This window comes from Malaya genurostris, chromosome 2 (genome assembly GCF_030247185.1).
Source record: "Malaya genurostris strain Urasoe2022 chromosome 2, Malgen_1.1, whole genome shotgun sequence".
Taxonomy (NCBI): Eukaryota; Metazoa; Arthropoda; class Insecta; order Diptera; family Culicidae; genus Malaya; species Malaya genurostris.
The window spans coordinates 322489821-322510961 of record NC_080571.1 but is presented as its reverse complement, the minus strand read 5'-3'; the positions used below and the strand labels follow the sequence as shown (position 1 = coordinate 322510961).

The following is a 21141-nucleotide window of genomic DNA, read 5'->3' as shown; positions in this document are numbered from 1 at the left end:
TGATCACAATTTTATGATAAAATATTCAGTTGTGTGACATAATCTCAAATAATTCAAAATTAAACTTTTCTGAAATATTTGGTATAAACGAGTATCAAAGAGGATAATTCATGAGGCGCGTTTGCCTTTCTCGTATTTTTAAAGCTCATAGCTCAGTGATCTGTGGAAGGATTTATATAATCCAACTACCAATAGAATCGAAATTTTTCAACTTAAGCGTGTATAGAAAAAGCATTGATGTATTTCAATAGAACACTATTGAAAAACCTGTCTCATTTGATCCATGTCAACACCAGCCAATTAGTAAGCGTTCTAGAGGAAGAGAACAAAATATCTGCTGATGTACAACAAATCGTTCGAGAAAAAAGTTCCGAACAGTGCTTAATATCGCAGTGAGTTCCACAATTTGACCCTTCTGAATGCTAGAAACGAATCCCTTCAGCATATTGATAGTTTCTTTCAATAAATTATGCAAATCCAAAAGGAAATAATCGACATTCAAATTCTGTATGCGGCTATTTTTATAGCCGTTAGGACCGCCCATTAGTAAAAAAGCTACAAACGAAATCGCGTAAAAAGAAACCTCTTAACAAAAATTGAATCAGTTTGGATTCTATCGCCACTGCGAGCAGATATGTTTTGTGTCATCTGCACAACTAGTTTCGCTGTCGACAAGAACGATTACGTCACAGCTGCCAGTCATTAGCATTGGTGAAAAAAACAACGGTGGAGAGCATTACACAAAATCAGCCGTTCTAATGGCTCTAAAAGTTTTCTAAAGAACTATTAAGATTTGTTGTTCGCAAATCGAAGGTAAATATCCTCAGTTTAGTGCAAATCTAGAACAGTTTGGTTAGATTTGTGCACTTTTCGCTGTGTGAAATTCACAGTAATCGAGATCAAGTGATGCCTTCTTTGTTTTTGCGAAAAATGTGGAAAAGGGGAATGCTTGCATAATTCATACAATTGATCAACTAATTGATGTTCGGAAGTGTTAAGGAACATGTCAGTTGTTTTCGTGTTCACGACATCCAGTTATATCTCTGACATTACCCACCCGCCTTTTTGTTCTTCTTTTGAAGAATCTCTTAGTAATATTTATGAAAACATGAGTTTATTGAGACAGGTATCATCATGCCACTAGATGGATTTAAATAGGTCTCAAATGAAACAAGCACTGCGGAAACACTGTGAATTGTGCAGAAAGCGTACGGGGACCAAGCCATATTAAAACCAACAACATTTGTTTGGTCAAAAATTTCCAAAAACCGGTAGATCATTCTAGGACTATTTTCATCGATTATCGTGGTGCGGTTCACTATGAATTCGTTCCGCCCAGCTCAACTTTCAACAAGGAATATCATATAGGTATTATGCGTCCTTTGTTTGAATCTTTACGCCTCAAAAGGTCAGAATTATGAGCCAACAACGACTAGTTTTTGCACCACGATGATGCACTGTCTCATACTGCATTGAATTTATTTGAGTATTTCGCAAAAAAAAAAAATTAACAAAAATCATTGTTCAACCACCGCATTCGCCTGATATGGCCCCGTGTGACTTCCGGCTATTCTTCAAAGTCAAAACACTTCGGGAAACGCGTTTCGAGTCGACTAGAGAGACAAAAGCCGAATCGAAAAAGGTAAAAAAAATTCTAAAGTGAACAAAAAAATATTTTGAAGTACACCACAATATTATATATAATAATGTGATTGATATAAGAAAGGCATCATTACAGCACTAGGTGGAACAAACAACAGGTTTTTAGAATTACTGCCAATCAACATCACAAAAGAAAGAGAGTGAAAAAATTATTCAGTTTAGTAGATGAACCGATTTCCCACACTGCTCGCATACATAACAATAAAATAATGTTTGACTCGTTATCAACTGAACATTCGCGACTACGCAATCATCTTATCAGCTTCTTAAATACGGGGGCTCCAGAAGTAGGTTACGAATAGCACTGATACAGACTACCATGGACATGGGTTCGTTGAGTCAAAAGCTGCCACACCATTGGAACTGTATATCAAACATCAACACCGGAATTTCTAATTATGCATCATTGTGAAATGTATAGAAAAAAAACCCAAGGTGCATGTTATTATTTTGTAATAAATAAACAAGAATAAGGTAGGATTATAAATCCAGAAATCGGACCGAACCGAGTAGTCACGATGAAAAGGATTCTGCTGCTACTCGCAGCTTTAACTCTAAGCTCGACACAAAATGCACAGGGATTTGGTTACGAGTTACTTCTCGGACAATTCGATCAACTTGAGCAGGATCTTCAAAAATTTAATGATAAACTTTCGCGAGTTATTTCTGGGAAAAGTGATCACCGGTTCACAAATAGGACATTCGATGCAACCTTTGTATCCTCGTGCAAGGACACCAACACCAATGTCAGTGGAGTTTATAGAATCAATCCGGAGCTCTCGATAGTGCCACCATTTCTTGTGTACTGTGATAACAACGTGAGTGACGGAGGATGGACGGTGATTCATCGGCGATATGATGGCAGTCTTAATTTCAACCGCAACTGGGCCGAATATCGACAGGGATTCGGAAACTTGCAAGGAGAATATTGGTTGGGACTGGAAAAGATGCATCAAATAACTCGTATAGGAAACTATGAGTTGCTGGTAGTTTTGAAGGATTTCAATGGAACATCTAAAAGTGCTCTTTATGGTCACTTTTCAGTTGCCAGTGAATTCGAACAGTATAAACTTAATCTCGGTCGGTTCGTGAGTGGCGAGGCTAAGGATAGTTTAAGTGCAATCAATGGCATGATGTTTTCCACTGTGGATCGGGATAACGACGTTGGAGATGGAAACTGCGCTCAAACCCATTCCAGTGGATGGTGGCATAAAAATTGTTTCGAGGCGTAAGATAAGAATATTGTGATAGGTTTGAGAAGATTAACTGATTTCAATCATTTACTTTACACTTAGGAATATGAACGGCATGTATATGAAAGGCAGAGTACTGAAAACCATGTCATGGTACTATTTCAACAATTCGCATGAGTGCTTGCAGGAAGCCAAGATGCTGATTCGACTGACGGAAAGCAATTAAGCATCAGAGTTACAACTTCCGCATTATATATTACCACCGTTAGTGAATTAAATAAGGCGAAATGAGATACTAACGAGACAATCGGGGAAATCCGTTTCATGGCTAATTATTTTACAATCAAATCATTTTATAAGAACATGTATAAAAAAATTACATCCAAATCAATGGAACATAACTATGTTATAACGAGGCAATAAAATCGATGAGGTTCACCCTTTGAACTATGTTGTAAATGTTCACCGTAAATCATATTACATATTCGAAGTACAATGGCATATATTCGACGTTTCAAGACTCGAGAATCAGAACATGCAATTGATACTACTGTTCAAAAACTAGCCTTGAGTCGAATTCCAAATTCTTGTTCCGTGCAAAACAAATGGTTTAGCTTACAACTGATGTGCCCAAGGTTTCATCTGAATCGGAGTATGTAAAGTCTAATGATTCGTTTCCCGTTCTCGGAATTATTCGGCAAAAAAGTAAAGACTGTCCCAGAAACTATAGACGCACATTGATTTCGCTGTGAATAATTCACAAGTGTTAGATATTCAAATTTTATTAGATATGCTGATAATATTACACTACAACAACAGAATATTATTCTAAACATTTGCTCCTCAGCCATTGTAGACTAGCTGGCGCACCTTCTTGCGAACGTTCCTCACTAAATTCCGATTTCTTGGCGACAAATTTTGACACTTTTTTCCAATCTTTTCCGAACTGTTGAATAGTTTCGGCTGCCGAGACATGTTTCCTAAGATGTGGCTTTGTTAATGCCCAAAATTCCTCAATTGGTCGAAGTTGTGGGCAATTTGGTGGATTCATGTCTTTTGGGACGAAAGTGACATTTTTGGTAGTATATGTTACCATTCTACCGTTGATTTCGAGTAGTGGCAAGAAGCAAGATCTGGCCAGAAGACAACAGGATCCTTGTGGCTTCGAATCATGGGTAGAAGTCGTTTTTGTAAACATTCCTTGATGTATATTTCGCTGTTCATTGAAGCAGTGGTGATGAAGGGTTTCGAAATCTTACCGCAGCTACAAATTGCTTGCCAGACCATAGCTTCCTTACCAAATTTTTCGACTTCAATCGATGTCTCGGACTGGTTCAACACTTGCCCTTCTCGCACCGTATAATATTGTGGTCCCAGCAAGGATTTGTAATCGAGTTTCACGTAGGTTTCGTCGTCCATGATTATGCAGTTCAAATTTCCAGCAAGAATCGTATTGTACAGCTTTCGAACCCTCGGCCTGATCGATGCTTCTTGTTTCGGACTACGTTTAGGTTGTTTCTGCTTCTTATTGTTTCGAAGATTCAAACGTCCTTTAGCACGAAGAACATTTGACTTCGAAGTGCCCACTGTTTTGGCCACATTCCGAACTGAAACCTCCTTCTTTTGCTCGAACGCCTTCAGTATACGTTTATACAACTGAGGGTTAGCAGGACCTTTTGTCTTGAATACGATTTACTTTACTATGGTACCCCTTTTCAAAATTTACCCTCTGAGAGAGTGATAAGTTTTTGATCGTGAATATCTCTTGTTGTAACTAACGAATCAACATAATTTTTGCTACATGCCATCGGAAATATGATCACAAAAAAATTTCTTTCCCATGTCAACAAGAAAATGTTCTACACGTAGCAGAAACTCTACGTCTGCTTAGCGATTCAAATTGAACTGTTGAGTAATGCAAAACTATTTGAAACTGCTATGCCCTAATGAATGAAAGACGAAACACAGATGACATATATACAGGCTCGAACTAATTTTTTAAGATCCTGTGTAAATTTCAAATTTGCTATACGTTGGAAACACTACTGTCACCTACTCGACTATTCGCCGCCATCTTTCAAGATGTTCCACTACGTTCCGGAACGATAACAAAATCCTCCTGTCTATTATAGAAATCTTCCAACTACAACAATTTTAACACTTGTCACATGATTTTTCTAAATGTTAAAAGCAACTTTTTTCCATGTCGCATAATTAACAAGAGAATTCGATCGGAATAAAACAAACTTGTCATTTTAACCAAAAAACAAAAAAACTAGCATCAGTTCGTGCTCGCATCTCATCAGACACAGTCGACAATTGCTTACGGTCGAGACGATAGAAACAAAGACAATACAGTGTAGTGAACAATAGAGTGTACGAAATGGGCAAATACGATTTAACAAAGCCTGAAACTTGGCCTACAAGGCCAAATTCAATTTGTATTGATTTCAAGCGCTGCAAAGTTAGACCAGCAGCAACCGAAATTGAAATCTTGCTTAAGAAACGAATGCATCAAAACGTTACTGATGTAAGTGAGATTCAATTCAACAAGGCGTCTAGCTGTGTGTACATTATGTTCAAACGTGAAAAAGATGCAATTGCATTTACTTCGGTTAATAACGGGGTGCACAGTATTGATCATGACAATGTTAAATATAAAATCCCTGTGTACATGGTGGACAATGCCATGGAAGTATGCGACAAAAAAATCGATATTCGATATTGCTTCCATGGCTGCTTTCGGAATTACAATTTCATGTTTTGTTTTCGCTTGCGTAGATTACACTGAATGAGAGATTACTCCGAAATAAGTAAACCTAAAATTAAGTCTCTACTGATCCTCTATAGGGTGTAAAGTACTTTAGGTTCTACTTAATTTCCCAGAATAGTCATTGTTTTAAACACAAAAGCAGTTTATTTCTTAGTTTATTTAGAAAACTGTATTGAGTAAACTGCTATTTCTTTCTCGATTTTTCGATCAACGACAATGGTACAAAGTGTGTTTGCGTTGTGCAGCAAGCAAAGTGCAACAAAAAAGCAACCAGCAATTTTAGTCGGAGTATTAGATAATGGTACAGTGAGTAATCCGAGAGCGTCTACAAGAAAAATCCTACGCATTTTCGAGATATCTTGCTCCCTAAATATTTTTGAATCTTCTTAAAACGAGAGGAAAATGCAACGATTTAATTTTAAGGAGTCTCAAACTGATTTTCCTCTCGGGATCCTATAAAAATAAGCTTGAATACATGTTGGTATTCCCTGGGCATGTGTCCATAAAAAGTACACGAGCAAACCCGATGTGTTAATAAACAGCATAGTTCAACAACAATTGTTTGTCGTTCTCTATTGAAATGAATAAAAATTACTGGAAAACGGATTTCTCATCGTAGCTGCGGGAACCCCAAGGGTTATATACCATTCGACTCTGCTCGACGAGATCTGAAAATATATGTATATTCAAGTATGTCGATATGATAACCAAGTTTAACAAGTTCAGTCTTGTTTGGAAGCTAATTTTAAGATGTGAATTAATTTCGACTTTAGGATCATTGATCAATTTCTAAGATCCAATCGCTGATACTTCCGGTTCCGAAGAGATGATTGTATTAGTGACATAATCGACTTATCGTGTGTTTTTTATTCGCTGAAGTGATCAAGGGTTTAGTTTAATTTTGTTATTGCTGATACTTTTGATTTTGGGAATACTGTGGAGCATTCTTTTGTGCACTAATCTAATCAATCTGGATGAATTTATGTCAAGAATCAGCCCGAGTCCGTGTCAGAAATTATCGTAATAAAAAAAACTGTTTGAATGAGACTGTTTGCAGGACTACACTCTTACCAGCCGCTACCTAATTTTGGGTCGAACCCAACCCAAAATTAACTAAAGCTCATCTCCCCAATTTTGGGTAACATGTGATGACCTCAAAATTTAGGTAAATGTAAGTTTAGTACAAGTGTTATGTCATAACAAAGCACACTACCCATTTTTGCCGATGAACAACTCAAAATTTGAGTAGATAACGACCTAATTTTGGGAAGCTTATAGAAGAGCTCGACAATAAGTGATTTCTCCTCAAAAAATAGGTGGAAATTATTTTCAGTGTAGAGAAAGGCATTCCCTCTCAGCAGGCCGTTCAATTTTGTTGGTTTTTGAGCGCTTGTTGAACGATATATTGCACGAAATATTCGTTCAATTTGCTGGAAAGGTTTGTTGTTGTTTTATCTCTTACAAAAATAGTGTTAAAATTAAGTGTTGCCTTTACATAGAAAGAAAATTTGTTGTTATTCTACGTGAAGTAGAAGTATTGTGCAGGTATGTATTGTTAGTTTAAACCAATAAGTGGAAAAAACTTCAGAAATTTCGCACTAAAACTAGTCCAACGGGGCTCCAACTCCACAAGTTAAAAATGCCTCAACAATGGACCTCTGTCTGCCGGGTTTGTTGAACGAAAAAAATGGCATTCGGTTCAACGGTCTGTTTCAAAATCGGCAAACGAAAGTCTCGTGTTGGCCTCCCGTTGAACGATTGATTGGACTTTCATTGGACCAATGATCCAACGTATTGGACCAATGAAGGACCACCGTTGAACGTTTTTTTCTAAGTGGGTTATTACAGCACTCCAGTTGTAAGCGGCGGGCAGATTTCTCCCCAGACTGTTGGCTATGTCTGCCAGCCATTTTTGCCGGAATTCTGCCAGAATTCCGGCAAAAGTCTGGCAACTATGCAACAACCGTTTCCGGCAGAGAACTTCGCCTAGCGGTTATTAACGGTTCTTTTCTGTCGGATTCTTGCCATACAAGATTGGCAGAATCGTTTTGAATCGGTTCTACATTTTAAGCGTCTTGGTTTTATTTTTTCAATAAAAGATACATATGAAATGCAATAAGTAATGTTTCTTCATATATACTAATCATGGAAAATGTTATTGACAATAACATTGCTTCCTCACTACCAAACATACCTATATTTCAATCTCATTTACCTCGTCTCAAGATTCGTTTTTTTGTACGTACATGCGGGATTGACGAATATCAAATGAAGTCGAATAAAAAGAAAAGAAAAAAGAAAGAGGAGAGAAATAAACAAGACACGTACGGCGAGATAATGACGCAATTTCGCCTGGACAATTTTGACAGCAGCCGGAATGCAGCCAGCCTTTTGACGGTTGCCAGAATTCCTCACAATCGGGACTAGTTAAATTAAGAAGAGGAGTTTTTGCCTTTCTCATATATGAAGGCTATGCAATCACTTTGAAAATAGGCTCTTTATATACCATTTGGCTGACAAAATTATCAATATTTATCGATAATATCGATATCGGACTGAGCAGTATCGATATTATCGATAACCGATTATTGTCGATATTTCCCATCTCTAGTTCGGGAAAGTATGTCGCAGTACGGTGAAGTTCTTTCCATCGAAAGGGAAGTATGGCGGAATTTTTTCCCGGGTATCCGGAATGGCGTGCGAGTGGTACGTATGCAACTACGTAAAGCAATTCAATCTTACATCATTTGTGATCAAGACGGGATACATCCGTGTAAAACGCTGATTACGTATGAAAATCAACTGGTTACATGTCAGTTTTGTGAATAACCTGCACACTACGGCAAACCTTTCTCTGAAACTGCAAAAAGGACATCTTCAAACAACAATAAGGACAACCGCCCAACAACGGAAACTAGTGAGCGCAATACTCCTGTTGTACCATCAAACCCACCAGCAACTGCAATTAATGCACAACAAGGCGCGTCTACAGCAACTAACAACCAACCCAAGAATGCGAATTACAAGGAAAACGAAGAAAAAACGGAAACCCACAACGATACCACCGATGCGGCAATGGATGACGAGACGAGCCACGAACAAAGTGCCACTCACTCATTGCAAGATAAAAATGGAAGCTCTTCTCCCCCTAGAAAAAGGGTGACAACGAGATCCAACGGTAAAAAAAATATTTTATCTAAAAAAAACATGGCTCATTCGGCCACGTAAAGCTTGTACGCAAATTGGCCTGAATGTAAAAAAAAATCATAAAAAAACTAGCATGAAGTGAATGTTGCACCCAAAATTGTGTTGATGATTCCAACAATGCGAACAAAATGCCCATCAAACCTCACTGGATGACAATGAGAGTACCTCTCGCAAAAGAAGAAAAGTGGAAACCAAATCCAATAAAAAAAACCCTTCTTAATCCACCTAGTGGTGTGATAATGCCTTTCTCTTCTTTCATAACAGTCTCATGAAAATATGATTTTGACTAATTTTGACAACAATTGATGCAGATTGATTCGAGTAGTTCACAAAAGCATGCTTCAGTGTTTATGTCACACAGTCAGCATTATTTTTCCAAACTAGTGCTTGACATTTGCGTTGCCTATTTGTAATCAGTGATGCTAATCTAAAAAAAGCCTTCTTAGTCCACTTAGTGGAGTTTTCATATATCTTGAAAAATCACTATAGGGGGGAGTACATGAAATTCTCGAAATCGAAAAAAAAATTTGATGCCAAAAGGCTTAGAATTGCATGAAACGTTGAGATTTAGTGTCATCTCGAAAAAAATTTTTTTTGAAAAAGTCGACTTTTAGGGACTTTCAAAAAATATGAAAATTGAAAATGAAGTCCCAGAAAGTAGATTTATTCAACAAAAAATGTTTTTTGAGAGGACACTAAATTTCGATGTTTCATGCAGTTTTAAGAGTTTCGGCATCAAAAAAAATTTTCGATTTTGGAAATTTCATGTACTCCCCCCTATGGTGCTTTTTCAAGATCGAAAATTGTCAAACCTTTACCACCGGGCAGCACCCCTTAAGCATGTCCGATTTAGGTCAAATTTTGCATGAAGGCTTTTTTCGAGGTGCTTAAACTTCTGAGCACTAGAACTTAACGAAAATAGAGTTGATCCCAAAATGTTGGCACCCTTATATATATATAAGAGCGGTAAAAATCAACGTGTTTTGTCGGTTACGTCACTTATACCATCATATATCTGGAACCAAAAGTCACAAGCATTTGATCTTCGAACTTGATCAACGGCCCGACAGTAGCTTTCAAACGAGCCCAAGTTTGTTAAAATCGGATCAGCCATCTCTGAGAAAATTGAGAGCGTTCAAATATCTTCGAAAAGTGCACACACATACACACACACACACACACACACACACACACACACACACACACACACACACACACACACACACACACACACACACACACACACACACACACACACACACACACACACACACACACACATTTTCCTATCTCGACGAACTGAGTCGAATGGTATATAACACTATGGGTCTCCGAGGCTCCGTTCGAAAGTCGGTTTTTCCAGCAATTCTAATAGCTTTCTATAGAGAAAGGCAAAAAAAAATAATAAAGAAGATTCAATTGTATTTTATTTAGTCCTTAGGGTCTTCAGCCCTCTCAACTAAATTGAAAAAAACTGATTGTTACTATTTCGTGACTTTAGTGATAAAATAGTAGAGGTATTTTCATATAGTAGAATTAAATGGAATTTATATTCTTGTAAAGTGAAACATGATTTTGTGGGGACAGTCTCACAGACATACAGACTCATTCTTCGTGAAATATTTCCTTCACAACTCTATGAAACACATCGACTCGCTCATCACGCTTTACCCATCGCCAGATGCTAATAAAGAATATAAATAATAAAATCCCAAAATAATCAAAACACTTCGAACTCGCAGGTGTTTTTTCGATGGGTATCGACTTTGAGTCATCCTTTTTCTATGACATGTAGAATAAGATACGTAATCAATGCGAAAATCCTTGCTTGGCGTAAAGTTTCCAATATATTGAATATCAATTATATGAGATGGGAACTCGTCGATGAACAGTTTTTTTACTGTGAAATAATATCATTTATAAAGACTAAAAAATCTTGATTCCGGTCAGGATCCTATTGTTTTATTCTGATAGACTTCGCAGAATATTCTTAATTTTTATAAAGAATAATCGTGTCGAATTTTGTTTGAAAACTGTTGTTTAGAAAAATGTGTTATTCAGACTTTTTTTATGAAATTTTGAAAAAAATTTAAATTTGGAATTTTGAAAAATGAATATTTTGTGTAATATTAGAATGAATACATATAGTAATAAATTATACATAAATTACTCACCTCGAGCTGTACAGGGTTCGAGAGGTCTCTTGCGATTTGACGAAGTTGGCAAACGCCAGCAATGCGCTGGCCACCACAATCCAGACATTTCGCATCTTTCACCACTGTTCACAACACACTTCACTGCTGCAATGAATGAACTTTCCGCGATGTTACCACGTTTCTTCACAGATATTGCACTCACATGAAACGCACTTGTTTTATCGTCGTTGTTATGGTTATTTCATTCTCCGGCAAACCAACAGGTGTTTTTTCCAATTCTCACCCCAACAACAATCGCCCCCGGGCGCATGGGAATCGAGATTTAGATCAAAGGGGTTTCCCCAATTCGAACGCTCCAGACACAGGATCAGCTTTGCACACGAGCATACAATTACACGTTGAAACCTATGTAACTAATTTATTAACAAACATATTACAATCAATCTGATAACGACTTTAACTGGTCCGCCACCGAGGAGATTGAGATTGTATCAGCTGCGCAGTTTGCCCCCCAGGAGACTTCTTTGTTTACCGGGCCGATCGGATTCATGTAACCGCACGTACGCGAACTCGAGATGCAGATACATCTAATACGAGATACGGACGACAATTATTCGTGGATGCCTTTTCCGTAAACTTTTTTACCAAAACCAACGGCACCAATTCCTCCCCAAACGGTTTGAAACTCACGAAAAATGGTGCTAATAAGTTGCACATACGAAAAAGTTGCTTCACAAATTTCTGTTCACCGCTAACAGTTCACAGTCGGAATATTCGGAAATTACACTTCTTCAGCCACTCTTGGCCTGTTACAGTCTGAAAATGTGAAGAGCTTACCGACCGATACAGCACCCCACAAGTGATAATTACGCACAAGTTACCCGGTAAGGTCGTTCCGATCTGCTTTGCCATCACCGGTTTACGTTTGCCACTGCCGAGCCGAGTGATTGACTTTGAAATTTAGTTTTGCTTTGCTGGTGGGTTCGCATGACGTACACCACTGGCTAAAAGTATTGTGCTAATCTGACGATATTCCACGGCACGAGAACTACCAGAAATGAACATAATCGTTTTCAGAAGCAATAAATTCTTTATTTACGTCTGAATTAAACTCTAAGTCTCAAAGCTCAACTTGTATCTTGAACAAAAAATGTCTGGACAACAAAGACAAAAATATGTAGTTTCATTTACGGCTAGATTTTTGACAAAATCGAGGTATGTTGCAAGGTTGCATATATATCTCAATGTCTCGAGACTCCGTGCCCCAACGGAAAATCATTCGAGAGGCCCCTCTGCTGTCATTATTCTTACGATTTTTTAGTTTTCCCAACGAAATAATTAATTCCCTCATACTCTATATTACCCCTATGGAGTTACGGGATGTTAATCTAAAATACTGCACATCAAATCAAATTATATTTGCAGATTTTCAATATTGATGTTCAATTGAAGTCCTACAGCGTTGTCGGTTTCCGAAGTCTAGTAGCAGATGCTTCGCAAATCATTGATGACATCCATAACGATTCCTAACATTCAAACACAAAATATTCAAATAAATCATTTTATCAACTAATATTGAATTTCCTTCTGGACAGGATTCCGGTGACGAAGTAACGGGTTTCTGGGTGTAACTGGATATAAATTCCCTTCTCAATTGAGGCGTGGAATATTGAAAACATTGCTTCAACATCGTGGTGTCGAGCAATAAGCAAATAAGTGCTGAGCGTAAGTTAAATATAGAAATCCGCTCAGAGACGATTTGTGCGATGTTAGTTGATTTGTTTGTACAGGTTACATCGGATTCTTGCAAATTTTCCCATCGTCCATAGTTACCATGTACAGGATGGGTCACTTAAAGTGGAAGCATTTGAACGAAATATATGAAGAAAAACGTGCTTAATCCACCTATCAGTGAGATGATAGCTTTTTTTATCAATCCACATGTGTTTTTTGCATGAATATTCTTCAGTGTTTCAGTTTTCATTATATTATTCTAATGTCCGTCGTTTTAAGTGACAATTTGAGATTTTAATTACTCATTACTCTGTAATGTCGAAACTGCAAATCGGATCGAATTTGAATCTAAAAGTGTGACAATCGGCTTACGGTACAATGAGTTTACGATTATTTAAGGTACTTCTAGAGCCGGTATTCAGGAACCAGCATAACCCAAACCGAATCGTATGGCCATGTGACGATTAAATTGCAATATTTTTGAGTCCAACTTTAATGCTTTTAGGGATTGTCATCTTCTATATCGGTTTGAATTTAAAAAAATCTTCTTCCTGTAATTCCAGAATCGGAAGTCAGAATTGGACCAAATTAACTAATTTTTTATGGGACTATAAGTTTATTTTAATTTGAATTTTTGTTTCTTAAATTCGGTTTGGCTTTTTTTGAGAAAACGATTGAGTTATGAAAAACGATTCGATACTGGAACCGGAATTCGAAATTCGGTGTAGACGAAGTCAGATAAATTCACCTGAGTAGCTGTTGCATTTGTTTCAAAATGTTTGAAAATCAATGTATACATCTTTGAGGAATCGTAGTGCGAATTAAATTTTTGGGTGCCTTCCGAAAAGAAAACTGAATACAACAAAAATTAAATAAATTTATTTGGCTATCGACTATCCAAATCTGCTAACCCGATAAACCTGATTAATTTATGTGAAATAGACATTCTTGTACTAATCACCCTGTATCTCCGAAACCGGAAGTTTGATCTGACTGAGAAACAATATTTTTTTTGGAATCTTAAAACTTTCCATTTGAATCTTCAGCCATCTACGAGAAAAATGAGTTGCACAGTTTTAATTTCGTTTTACATATCAACCTGTAGTTCCGGAACTAGAGGTCGGAACCAAACACAATTCAAAAACCTTGTTTGGGAGCATACGAGTTTTCATATGAATCTGAGTTTGTAGAAAACGGTTGAGTCATCTCCGAAAAAAATTGAGTGAAATTATTTGTCACACACGCATTTGCTGATCTCGACGAACTGATTCGAATGGTAGATGGGTGTTATGTTCTTCCAGCATTTATTGCTGTAAGTAGTTCAAAACCACATAATTATGGAATTGCTTTCGACTCGAAAATTCTGCCATCATCTGGTTTACATATGTCATATTCGAACGATTATGTTGCCAAAAACGAACCGTGCTAAAATCGGTCCAAGGCAAAATGTTATGCTGTACACAGTCTTTTGGGTACTTAGAAACAAATGTACGTAACAGTATAAAAAATCGTGTTTCACGTTGCTCCCAAGCATTGCTTTGTCATACAATGCTCAAAACTCCTATTGATAGAATAGGGGGAAAAGTCGCCTACACAAAAATGTCAATATCTCCGTTAAAAATGGACGGATTTTAACATACTATGGCTTGTTGGATAGGTATTACCGTCTAAGGTATCTAAGTCTGGAAACATATTCTGTTTTCAAGGTCAAATGGGAAAGATACTGTCCAAAAATACATTTAAAATTTTAAAATTTTGACATAAAACTTCATATAACTCAAAAAGTAAACATTCGATCTCAAAACCATTCAATAGCGTCCTGGGTGACGGGGAGACCTTTTATTTGCGTTTGATCAAAATCGGTCTAGCCATCTCTGAGGTCACGACTTCTTAGATGACAACACACACACACACACACACACACACACACACACACACACACACACACACACACACACACACACACACACACGGACATTTGCTCTGTTCGTCGAGCTGAATTGATTGGTATATGACACTCAGCCCTATTTCTATAGTTTGAGCGAATTCTATACCTTTTTTTTATATTTATAGAAAAAGGTAAAAAACATTTTTACTCATTTTCATTTCGATCATATTTTTTTTGATAATAGAAGATATGTTACAATTTTTTTTTAGAAAATGATATCGCGTAAATTGTTACCTTTGGGCTTGAGTAGAAAATGTGTCTTTTTTTCGGCATTTTTCATAGTTTTTGCTGATGTATAGGTCGATATGGCGTCGATTTCAAATAGCCCCACGAAAAAAGAATCGGGTGATCTCCCGATCAACATATCGTATCTGAACTATTTCTCTTTTTGATACTTGTTAGAAAATTTTGATATTTTAACTACTAATGAGACCAGACTTATATCAGCACTTGATACAAAAACAAATTTTTATTATAAACAGTCAAAATCACCGTTTTTCGATATGACTCATCCGGGGAACAATAGTCGTAACAAATCGATTGTTAGTCAAGCTGTATGGCATGTTGTATCGTCCTGCTGAAACCAGTAGCAATTCAAACCATTTTTACGAACAATAGGCATCACAACATCATTTTGCATGGCTCGATACTTCACTTTCAAGGGCCCACACTGTATCATTGAGCCTTTAGGAACTAAAGACGTAAATACGTCTTACTTCACGCAGTGATGGCCCAGCACACGAGCCAGCTCTCATACAGTCCGTGTGTTGTACCTTTTCAAAAATACGCACACGAAGTCTGAAGCACACGCTCGTGTGCTGTGTTGCTACTAGATCGAGAGTCGTATGCTTCGAAGAACCAGCTCGCGATACTGGCTCATCTGCTGGCTAATGAGCTGGAATGGGGAGCTAGCTCGTGAGCTGACTCATGTGCTAGCTCACGAGCTGAGTTGAGTGTTCGTTTTTTTAGTCAATAATACATAAAATGTCTGTTAATCTGCAGATTTACAGACAATTTAGCAGATCTGGTATCTCTGCTGCTCGATAGAAAATAACTCGCAAGAAGGTGTACAGCCGATAACGATCTATGTCTGATCAACTGTGAAAATGAGTCATTTTTGACGCTCGAATATGTCTCAGTCTCAGAAGATGTAAATTTTCACGATTTTCTCTAGGTGTGCAGCTACGAAAACATTCGAACGGCAGTGTCGCACAGCATAAGTGTTCCGCTGACCATTGTTAGACACTGTACATAGTAAACAAATTGAACATATTTCGAGCAAAAACAGCAAACGTATCGACACAAAAACTCTCACGAAGGTAATTAATAGAACGGCATGCTAGCTTATATCTATGTATGTATGTATATATGCATGTCTGTAGTTGCAACAAGCAAATGGTATGGTAAATAAACAGGTGCTCACGTGCTTGAGCGGCTTCTTGTCCGAGTATGCCGTGTTGTTAATAATTTGATAACAGATTATAATGGTTTAGTTAAGACATTAAGAAGTTGTCTTCAGTCGGTGTTGAACAGTCGTTCGCACCGCACGCGTATAGCTCTTGGCTCCTGGAATTTTTTTTTCTGGCTACCTAGAGTTTCATTGATTCAAGGCTTCAGTCTTTTTCAAGGCTACCTGAATCACTAACTAAGTGACTAAGTGATACAAAGAGTGATATTAGAGTGACTAAGTGATACAAAGAGTGATATTAGAGTGACTAAGAAATTAATCAGCCTTTTTTAAGGCTAGCTAGGAGTCTAATCGAAGACTAATTTAGCCTAGTTAATTTAATTTAAAATTTCATTAATTTCAAAAATGCCTGCGTCCAACCGGAAAGGCAACAAGCCTAAGGCTAAAAATAATTCAATACGGAATAAATCACAATCCGTTATTCAACATTTTTCTAATAACATTCACGATCTTATAGAATCTGAATGTAAAAATAAAAGACAACGGACGGATTTCCCTACCGTTGATCCTATGCCGTCTAACAATATTTACGAGATTCTTCCTGAATCCGATTGTAGCGACATAGAAGAAAATTCTTCAAAAATTCCCAAAATGGACGCTTGTCGTTCTGGGAAGAAACATCAATCTATGCCACCAGTGACGGTGATGATTTCCGACTTCAAAGCATTCCGTACTGAGCTTTCTACTTTTCTCCCGGAAGTAAAAGTCTCATTTCAAATCGGACGAAGAGGAGAATGTCGAGTCTTGGTGGATGGATTGGAAGATTACGAACGTCTTATTCGATATTTGTCCGAAAAACTTCATAAATTTTATTCATATGATATAAAATCAGACAGACCCTTCAAGGCTGTCTTGAAAGGATTATCAAATGATCAAAGTATTGATGAAATTAAAAATGAACTAAAAGAATTGCTTGGTTTTGCCCCTTCCCAAGTAATACTTATGAAAAAAAGAGCGAATGGTACTTCTAAACCACGCTCTGGAATTTCCCATGAACTTTACCTAATACACTTCAATCGAAGTGATGTAAACAATTTGAAAACTTTAGAAAAAGTACGTTTCATTTCCCACATTAAAATTCATTGGGAACATTATAAACGGCATAATCGTATTGCAAACTTAACGCAATGTCGTCGTTGCCAAGGCTTCGGTCATGGAACCAAAAATTGTCATATGGATATACGGTGTTTGAATTGTGGTAAATCGCATTCGAAAGACGCTTGTCCAATGAATGAAACCACTGATAAATTTTCATGTTCAAATTGCAATGGAAATCATAAATCCAATTATTTGAAATGTCCTGTCAGGGAAAAAATTTTAAACGCTCGTTCGCTTAGACAACAAGTCAAATCAACGACCTTAAATTTACAGAACATACCTGAAAATTCTTCTAAGGCACCTGCCAATTCGTCTTCTAACGAAAACAATTTATTGACAGGTAGATCGACCTCGTCATCATCTTCTTCTAATTTCACTTATGCTGGTATATTAGGTAGAAATCTATCTCCTATTTCTTCTAATGTAAATAATCAAAACACAGGACCACCTTGCAGTTCTTCTTCTAACGAAAACAATTTATTAATAGGTAGACCGGCCAAATCATCTTCTTCTAATGGCAGTCTACCTACAAATATTCCTTCAATGCCATTCGCTTCTTTAAATGAAGTCGATTTAGGCGATATAACTGAAAATAAAATGATCTACCTACAAGATCAACTTTTTCAAATGATCATCCAAATGAATTCGACTTCATCACTTTTTGAAGCATTTCAAATCGGATGGAAATTTGCAAATTATATTATAATGAATTTAAAATTTAACAGTGATGTTAAATAATTATTTGAATATTTTAAATTGGAATGCTCGATCTTTGAAATCGAGTGAAGATGAATTTTATAATTTTCTCAAAGTTCACAAAATTCATATTGCCATTGTGACAGAAACTTTTCTTAAACCAAATGTAAAATTGAAAAGTAATCCACATTATGTGGTTCATCGATTTGACAGGTTTACTGGAATTGGTGGTGGAGTTGCCATTTTTGTCCAACGGCAAATTAAACATCGAATTTTACCTTCTTTCAATACTAAAGTTATTGAAAGCTTGGGAATCGAAGTTGAAACCATTCATGGAATTTATTTCATCGCTGGAGCATATTTGCCATTCCAATGCACCGGCGAACAATTAAATTTCTTTAAAGGCGATTTGCAAAAACTTACAAGATATCGATCGAAATTTTTCGTAATAGGGGACTTAAATGCTAAGCATGTCCAGTGGAATTGTAGGCAAAATAACAGTAATGGTAAAATACTTCATAATCAACTCTCAGCTGGTTACTTTACAGTTCTTCATCCCAGTAATCCTACTTGTTTCTCTTCCGTGAAAAACCCGTCTACAATTGATCTGGTTCTAACAGATCAAAGTCACATTTGTAGTGAACCGATTACTCATGCTGATTTTGACTCAGATCATCTTCCTGTAACATTCAGACTTTCCAACGAAGCTATAATTAATCCAATTAGTTCTATTTTCAACTATCATAGAGCAAATTGGTTGGATTACAGATCTCACATTGAAAATCATGTGGATCATGAAACTATTTTAGAAAATTCTGCGGATATCGACACAGCAATTGATAATTTGAATCATTATATTATCGAAGCTAGAAATCTTTCAGTTCCCAAAGCTCAAACTAAATTAAATTCTCCTATCATCGATGACAATCTTCAACTGCTCATTCGGTTGAAGAATGTTCGTCGACGACAATATCAACGTTCTCGTGATCCTGCTATGAAAAACATAGTTAAGGATTTACAAAAAGAAATTAAACATAGATTTACTCTTTTGCGAAATGAAAATTTCGCTAAAGAAGTTGAACAAATTAAACCATATTCTAAACCTTTCTGGAAACTTTCTAAGGTTCTTAAGAAACCTCAGAAACCTATTCCTGCTCTCAAGGAAGGAAATCAAATACTTCTTACAAATGGCGATAAAGCTCAAAAACTTGCTCAGCAGTTCGAGAGTGTCCACAATTTTAATTTGAACGTTGTGAGTCCTATTGAAAATGAAGTCTCACTGAAATATGATCATATTTCAACTCAAGTGTTATCACACGATGACATTATTGAGACGAATTTTGATGAAATTAAATCAATTATTAGAAAACTTAAAAACATGAAGGCTCCTGGTAATGATGGAATTTTTAATATTCTTATTAAAAATCTTCCCGATGTTGCCTTGAGACTCCTGGTTAAAATTTTCAACAAGTGTTTTTCATTAGCTTACTTCCCAAAAAGATGGAAAAACGCTAAAGTAATTCCTATCCTAAAACCTGATAAAAACCCAGCAGAAACATCAAGTTATCGCCCAATTAGCTTACTTTCTTCTATCAGTAAACTTTTTGAAAAAATTATCTTGTTAAGAATGATGACTCATATAAATGAGAATTCAATTTTTTTACCAGAGCAGTTTGGATTTCGTCATGAACATTCAACTACTCATCAACTTGTAAGAGTTACGAACATGATAAAAACAAATAAATCTTCTGGGTTATCCACTGGAGTTGCTCTTCTAGACATAGAAAAAGCATTCGACAGTGTTTGGCACAAAGGTTTAATAGCAAAAATGTCTGATTTCCAGTTTCCTATTTATTTGATCAAAATGATTCAAAATTATTTAACTGATCGTACTCTTCAGGTTAGCTATCAGAATTGTAAATCTGAATTGCTACCCGTACGAGCCGGTGTTCCGCAGGGTTCGAGTGTAGCTCCAATCTTGTATAATATTTTCACTTCTGATCTTCCAAATCTACCCGTTGGTTGTCAGAAATCGCTATTCTGTGACGACACAAGTCTGTTAGCCACAGGTAGAAATCTAAGAGTGATCTGCAGTCGCCTACAAAGAAGTTTAAATATTTTCAGTGATTATCTGTCAAAATGGAAAATTAAACCAAATGCAGCAAAAACGCAATTAATTATCTTTCCTCACAAGCCAAGAGCTTCTTTTCTTAAACCAAACAATAATCACATTCTCAAATTGAATGGCTTGGAATTGACATGGTCTGATCAAGCTAAATACTTAGGTTTAACGTATGACAAAAAACTCACTTTCAAGGATCACATTGAAGGAATCCAGGCAAAGTGTAATAAATATATTAAATGTTTATATCCTCTTATAAACAGAAATTCTAAGCTCTGTCTAAAAAACAAATTGTTAATTTATAAACAAATTTTCAGACCAGCCATGCTTTATGCGGTACCAATTTGGTCAAGCTGTTGTTCCACCAGGAAGAAAACGCTTCAAAGGATTCAGAATAAAATTCTGAAAATGATTCTGAAGCGTCCTCCCTGGTTTAGTACAAATGAGTTACACAGACTCACAAATATAGAACCATTAGATGTAATGTCACATAATATTATAAGCAAATTCCGACAAAAATCGATGCAATCTTCAATTGAATCGATTCGCTCTCTGTATTAGTTAGTAAGTTAGTATATAAGTTCCTTTTCCCCATTACACAATACAAGTAGGTTTAGAATTTTCCCTACACAAAAATCTCAGAATTGCGGAAGCAAATGATGTCTTCATGGTAATAACCAAATCATATATATATATATAACAGGGCTGAAAAGTCACCACTTGTGGCTGAACACCCAATTTAAATCTTAATAATTTAATTTTAACTCATATTCCAATAAATAGTTATTTAAAAAAAAAAAAAAAAAAAAAAGAAGTTGTCTTAAGCTGTGACAACGGTTACCATGCAAAATGGCAAAATTTAATAAGTATACCACGAAACTTTTCAGAACGACTTGCTTTCTTGAAGTCAAATCAACTGTGAACCATTGAAATATTGAAAAAAAACGATTGAAAAATAAATCGAACTCAACTCAAGTGAGTAATCAAAACAGCATGTTTTCACCATCAAAGCCACAATGAAACGACTTCCTCTCTGTCATAGCTGTCAACTGTCAGGTAATTTGATAGCTCTTAACTTTTTTTC

General features: G+C 36.5%; 2 protein-coding genes across 20 annotated transcripts in view; one reads left to right on the top strand and one right to left on the bottom strand.

The window, feature by feature from the left end:
- Window positions 1–21141, bottom strand: part of LOC131431327 (uncharacterized) — an 84904-nt gene that overhangs the window by 43136 nt on the left and 20627 nt on the right. For 12 of the 19 annotated variants that reach the window (XM_058596970.1, XM_058596962.1, XM_058596961.1 and 9 more), the window contains one exon: window positions 11010–11404. In XM_058596970.1, the coding sequence (XP_058452953.1) occupies window positions 11010–11104 (95 nt within the window). In that variant the 5' untranslated portion in view covers window positions 11105–11404. The remainder of the gene's footprint in view (window positions 1–11009; window positions 11405–21141) is intronic. The other 7 variants (XM_058596964.1, XM_058596963.1, XM_058596973.1 and 4 more) reach the window with 1 other exon arrangement.
- Window positions 1373–3303, top strand: LOC131431331 (angiopoietin-related protein 2-like). Its single transcript, XM_058596983.1, has 2 exons — window positions 1373–2890; window positions 2958–3303. The coding sequence occupies exons 1-2, from the start codon at window positions 2181–2183 to the stop codon at window positions 3079–3081; spliced, it is 834 nt and encodes a 277-aa protein (XP_058452966.1). The 5' UTR covers window positions 1373–2180; the 3' UTR covers window positions 3082–3303.